The sequence below is a fragment of the Oncorhynchus gorbuscha genome, unplaced genomic scaffold (genome assembly GCF_021184085.1).
Source record: "Oncorhynchus gorbuscha isolate QuinsamMale2020 ecotype Even-year unplaced genomic scaffold, OgorEven_v1.0 Un_scaffold_35:::fragment_2:::debris, whole genome shotgun sequence".
NCBI lineage: Eukaryota > Metazoa > Chordata > Actinopteri > Salmoniformes > Salmonidae > Oncorhynchus > Oncorhynchus gorbuscha.
This window is the reverse complement of record NW_025745210.1, coordinates 794,001-800,000: the sequence shown is the minus strand read 5'-3', so window position 1 is coordinate 800,000 and position 6,000 is coordinate 794,001. Positions and strand designations below refer to the sequence as shown.

The window sequence follows — 6,000 nt, the reverse complement described above, 5'->3', positions numbered from 1 at the left end:
CAGTACCAGTCAAGTTTGGGCACACCTACTCATTCAAGGGTTTTTCTTTATTTTGACTATTTTCTACATTGTAGAATAATAGTGAAGACATCAGAACTATGAAATAACACAAAATATAGTTTATATTTGAGATTCTTCAAAGTAGCCACCCTTGGCCTTGATGACAGTTTGCACATTTTTGATATTCTCTCAACCAGCTTCATGAGGTAGTCACCTGGAATGCATTACAAATAACATGTGTGCCTTGTTAAAAGTTAATTTGTGGATTTTCTTTCCTTCTTAATGTTTTTGAGCCAATCAGTTGTGCTGTGACAAGGTAGGGATGGTATACAGAAGATAGCCCTATTTGGTAAAATACCAAGTCAATATTATAGAAAGAACAACTCAAATAAGCGAAGAGAAACAATAGTTCATCATTACTTTTAAGACATGAAGGTCGGTCAATTTAAAGAAGTTTCTTCAAGTGCAGTCGCAAAAGCTATCAAGGCTATGATGAAACTGGATCTCATGAGGCCCCCTACCGGAATGGAAGAACCAGAGTTTCCTTTACTGCAGAGGATAAGTTAATTAGAGTTAACTGCACCTCATATTGCAACCCAAATAAATGCTTCACAGAGTTCAAGTAACAGACACATCTGAACATCAACTGTTCAGAGGAGACTGTGTGAATCAGGCCTTCATGGTCGAATTGCTGCAAAGAAACCACAACTTAAGGGCCAAGAAACACAAGCAATGGACATCAGACTGGTGGAAATCTGTCCTTTGGTCTGATGAGTTCAAATTTGAGATTTTTGGTTCCAACTGCCGTGACTTTGTGAAACACAGAATAGGTGAACAGATGATCTCTGCATGTGTGGTTCCCACCGTGAAGCATGGAGGAGGAGATGTGGGTGTGTTTTGTTGGTGACACTGTCAGTGATTGATTTAGAATTCAAGTCACACTTAACCAGCATGGCTACCACAGCATTCTGCAGCCATCCCATCTGGTTTGTGCTTAGTGGGACTTTCATTTGTTTTTCAACAGGACAATGACCCAAAATAATAATAATAATAATAATAATATATGCCATTTAGCAGACGCTTTTATCCAAAGCGACTTACAGTCATGTGTGCATACATTCTACGTATGGATGGTCCCGGGGATCGAACCCACTACCCTGGCGTTACAAGCGCCATGCTCTACCTGTGAAAGGGCTAATTGACCAAGCAGGAGAGTGATGGAGTGCTGCATCAGATGACCTGGCCTCCACAATCACCCGACCTCAACCTAATTGAGATGGTTTGGGATGAGTTGCACCGCAGAGTGAAGGAAAAGCAGCCAACAAGTGCTCAGCATATGTGGGAACTCCTTCAAGACAGTTGGAAAAGCATTCTTCATGAAGCTGCTTGAGAGAATGCCAAGAGTGTGCAAATCTGTCATCAAGGCAAAGGGTGGCTACTTTAAACAATAAAACATATATAACATATATTTTGATTTGTTTAACATTTACATTTACATTTAAGTCATTTAGCAGACGCTCTTATCCAGAGCGACTTAACACTTTTTTGGTTACTACATGATTCCACATGTGTTTTTTTCATAGTTTTGATGTCTTCACTATTATTCTACAATGTAGAAAATTGTAAAAATAAAGAAAAACCCTTGAATGAGTAGTTGTTTCCAAACTTTTGACTGGTTCTGTATGGCTGAGTGTGTTAAATGTTAACTGCAGATGGCTTACTCTCTGACATATGGCTACGGATTTGCTCGCTATCTATGAGATATAGTACAGCTGTAAGTTCAACCTTTTCTGTGTTGTTTAAAATGATCAATTCTATACAGCCTGTGCATGAGTCTGTCAGCCTACATCTGCAGGACAGCCCATTGACTGATACCCTGCTGCAGAGCCTTTATGGAAGGACAGTGAAGCACTGTATACCATCAGCACTATATCTTGACATGATGCTAGTTGAGTATTACAGCCAGGTTCTCCTGCTCTCTTCCCCATCTCACCTTCATCTCCCCATTCTCTACCCTATGCCCCTCTCTCCCTCCTCGCCCCGTCTCTGGTTCCCCACTCTAAACAGGACTGGTTGTTTCTCACTCGCTTCTGTTTTCTCACTGATTTTGGACGTCTGGACTTCCGGTTCCGCTACCAAAAGGTGAGGTTACAGGTCAACTGATCTCCTATCTATCATTCTCTTTTCTTATTTTGTTTCATCAGTATTGTTGAACCTCTCTCTCTTAGTGAGTTTCTCTCTCTCTCTCTCTCTGTTCCAATGTACCCTATTATTTTCTTCCCTTCATCATCTTTCCTCTATGTCCATTTCTCTCGTCTCTCTCCTCACTGATGAATTTTCTCTCCCTCTCGCTCCTCACTCTTTCTGTCTTTGGTAGTTGTATCTACCCTTGTCTGTTCCTGTTATATTCTCCATACATTTACCCTGTCCTCTCCTCTCCTCTCTATCATCTCCTCTCTTTTGTTATTTCTGTCCACCTTTCTGTGTTCCTCCGGTTGCTGTTAGTGGTCTACAGACTTTGAGGCAGTCTGGTATTAATCTTAGGCCCCCTTTTCCCATTCCTTCCCTCCTCCATTCTCTCCTCTCTAGTCGCGATGCTGTCAGAATATATTGCTCTACTTTGATGACAGCTCTCAGTGGCCAGCTGTGTACAAGAAGCCGGACAAGGTGAGAAACCACTACTCTGTGTCACACTTGGCGTGTGTGTATATGTGTGTGTTTCCATCTGCTCTGTTTTACCTGACCATGCTCCCTCTGTGATCTGGGCGACATTGTGTGTGCAGGCATTTCTGTTTCTTTATATGGAGTTAGTTCCATAGACATAGAATGAATAGAACGGGCTTGGACGCTCTAACCTTGGCAATTTGACTGGTAAACTCATTGGTACACTCACAATCACTGTAACGATTCTCGTCCTCGTCTGATGAGGAATATGAAGGATCGGACCAAAATGCAGCGTGGTACGTGTCTATGTTAACTTTATTAATCTGAACACAAAATAACAAAGGTGAAAAAACGAAACAGGAGACTCTGGCGGTGCCGGACAGGCGGGAGGCTCTGGCGGTGCCGGACAGGCGGGAGGCTCTGGCGGTGCCGGACAGGCGGGAGGCTCTGGCGGTGCCAGACAGGCGGGAGGCTCTGGCGGCGCCGGACAGGCGGGAGGCTCTGGTGGCGCCGGACAGGCGGGATGCTCTGGTGGCGCCGGACAGGCGGGATGCTCTGGTGGTGCCGGACAGGTGGGCGGCTCCGGACTGCCGGCGGCTCTGGCGGCACTGGACGGTTGGGCGGCTCTGGACGGAGGGGCGGCTCTGGCGGCTCCGGACTGGAGAGAGAACCTGGAGGGAGGAGACGGAGAGACAGCCTGGTGCGTGGAGCTGCCACAGGACCCACTAGGCTGGGGAGACCTACAGGAGGCCTGGTGCATGGAGGAGACACCGGATGGACCGGGCTGTGGGGGAGCACTGGAGCTGTGGTGTGCAGCCTTGGCACCACCCCTCCAGGCTGGATGACCACTTTAGCCCGGACCCTCCAGAATGCAGGCACAGGTTGAACCGGGCTGTGGGTGAGCACTGGAGATCTGGTGCATACCACTCACACCTCTCCCTTAGGCTCAATGCCCACATTCGCCCGGCATGGGCAGAGCGCAGGCATAGGGCGCACTGCACCCTCCCAGCACCCCGAAGACACCGGTGCAGCCGGTGCAGGATACCCTGGGCCGAAACGGCGTACCGGAGACCAAACACGCTGAGCAGGCACAATACGCCCTGGCTGGATGCCCACTCTCGCATGGCACTTGCGGGGGGCTGGCCTATAGCGCACCGGGCTATGAGTGCGTACTGGCGACACCGTGCGCTTGACCGCATAACACGGTGCCTGACCAATACTACGCTTCTTCCGGTAAGTTGGCTCAGGTCTATCGCCTGACTCCACCAATCTCCCCGTGTACCCCCACCCAAACATTTTTTGGGGCTGCCTCTCAAGCCTGTTGCCTCCAGGTCTTCTTTGGGGCGGCGATATTCCCCAGCCTGTGCCCAGGGTCCCTTGCCGTCCAATATCTCCTCCCATGTCCATTTCTCCAGATCGCGCTGCTCCTCCTTACCACGCTGCTTGGTCCCTTTTTGGTGGGTAGTTCTGTAATGATTCTCGCCCTCGTCTGATGAGGAATATGAAGGATCGGACCAAAATGCAGCATGGTACGTGTCCATGTTAACTTTATTAATCTGAACACAAAATAACAAAGGTGAAAAACGAAACAGTCCTATCAGGTGACAAAACAGGAAACAACTTCCCAGAAACACAGGTAGGAACAGGCTACCTATGTATGGTTCTCAATCAGAGACAACGATTGACAGCTGCCTCTGATTGGGAACCATACCAGGCCAAACACAGAAATACAAAACATAGAATGCCCACCCCAACTCACGCCCTGACCAAACCAAAAATAGAGACATAAAAAAAGGAAGTAAGGTCAGAACGTGACAGTCACTGCCTGGTATTGTGATGCAATAATTTCCATGGAAATTTTGGAATGTTCTATCAACTGATGGATGCAGTAAAGAGGTCATTCAAACTCGACCAAAACAATGGAATTGTCATGAAACGCGTGGGGTAAGGGCCGTGGGCAAAAGATCCTGAGTCTCCTCATTGCTCCCCAGCAAAATTATCCTACATTTAGGCTATTATTTACATGTGTATTTCACACTGTTGAGGTAAAAATCTGAATATAATGTTTGTATGGATGTGAAACCCAATTCCTGTTTATGTCATTGTTACCAATCAACTGCATTACAGTTAAAAATGACTGACTACCACCACTGATTTCTGTATGCTAACCAGCTTATACAAATGGGAGTTAGCATTTAGCAGTCTTCTAAACCTGAAAAGGGACAACTTCTTCATGTTATGCAGCGAAAACAGCCAATTTCTTTTTTTTTGCAATATCAGTTGAGTTTACTCAACAAATCAAAGCACATTTTGAAGGGTACACATCATGCTTTTACTTCCTGGCATAGCCAGTTGATATTCAGATATTCACATCATATGAAGGAATTCCCCTCGACCACACCCACAAATTGGGGGAAACAAACATTCTTTCCTATTAACCACCATTGTAAAAGAGCCAACTTCATGGTCTACTCTTGTTTGTTATACAGAAATAACAAAACATTGCGAAAAGCTGCTGTGTTGTTCAATGCACATGTAAAATCCCAACCTATGGTTCGCAATGCTCACACTTAGAGATATAGAGCCTTCGAAAAGATTACTGTGGCTTCAGGTGGACCTGGGAGAGCATAGACACACCCATTTGGAAGCCAGGCCCACTCACTGGGGAGCCAGGCCCAGTCAAACAGAATGAGTTTTTCCCCACAAAAGGACTTTATTACAGACAGAAATACCCTTCAGTTTCATCAGCAGTCTGAGTGGTTGGTCTCAGACGATCCCGCAGGCCATCCTGCAGTTGGATGTGGAGGTCCTGGACTGGCGTGGTTACACATGGTCTGCGGTTGTGAGGCCGGTTGGACGTACTGCCAAATTCTCTAAAACAACATTGGAGGCAGCTTATAGTAGTGAAATTAACAAATTCTCTGGCAAAAGCTCTGGTGGACATTACTGCACTCAGCCTGCCAATTGCACACTCCCTCAACTTGATACATCTCTGACATTGTGTTGTGGCCTTCTATTGTCCCCAGCACAAGGCGCAGCTGTGTAATTATCATGCAGTTTAGTCAGCTTATTGATATGCCACACATGTCAGGTGGATCGATTATCTTGGCAAAGGTGAAAGGCTCACTAACAGGGACGTAAACAAATCTGTGCATAAAATTTGAGAAACAAGCTTTTTGTACGTATGGAACATTTCGGGGATCTTATATTTCAGCTCATGAAACGTGGGACCAACACTTTAAATGTTGCGTTTATATTTTTGTTCAATATACACTAGTGTTCAAAAGTTTGGGGTCACTTAAAAATGTCCTTGTTTTTGAAAGAAAAACACTTTTT

General features: G+C 45.9%; 1 protein-coding gene across 1 annotated transcript in view; it reads left to right on the top strand.

Moving 5' to 3' along the window:
* Positions 1-1,962: 1,962 nt before the first annotated feature.
* The window catches only part of LOC124017944 (transmembrane protein 145-like), a gene marked incomplete at its 5' end in the record, with an annotated part of 34,467 nt that continues 30,429 nt past the window's right edge, over positions 1,963-6,000 (top strand). Inside the window, 2 exons of the mRNA XM_046333178.1 lie at positions 1,963-2,142; positions 2,590-2,667. Coding sequence (XP_046189134.1) covers positions 1,963-2,142; positions 2,590-2,667 — 258 coding nt within the window. The remainder of the gene's footprint in view (positions 2,143-2,589; positions 2,668-6,000) is intronic.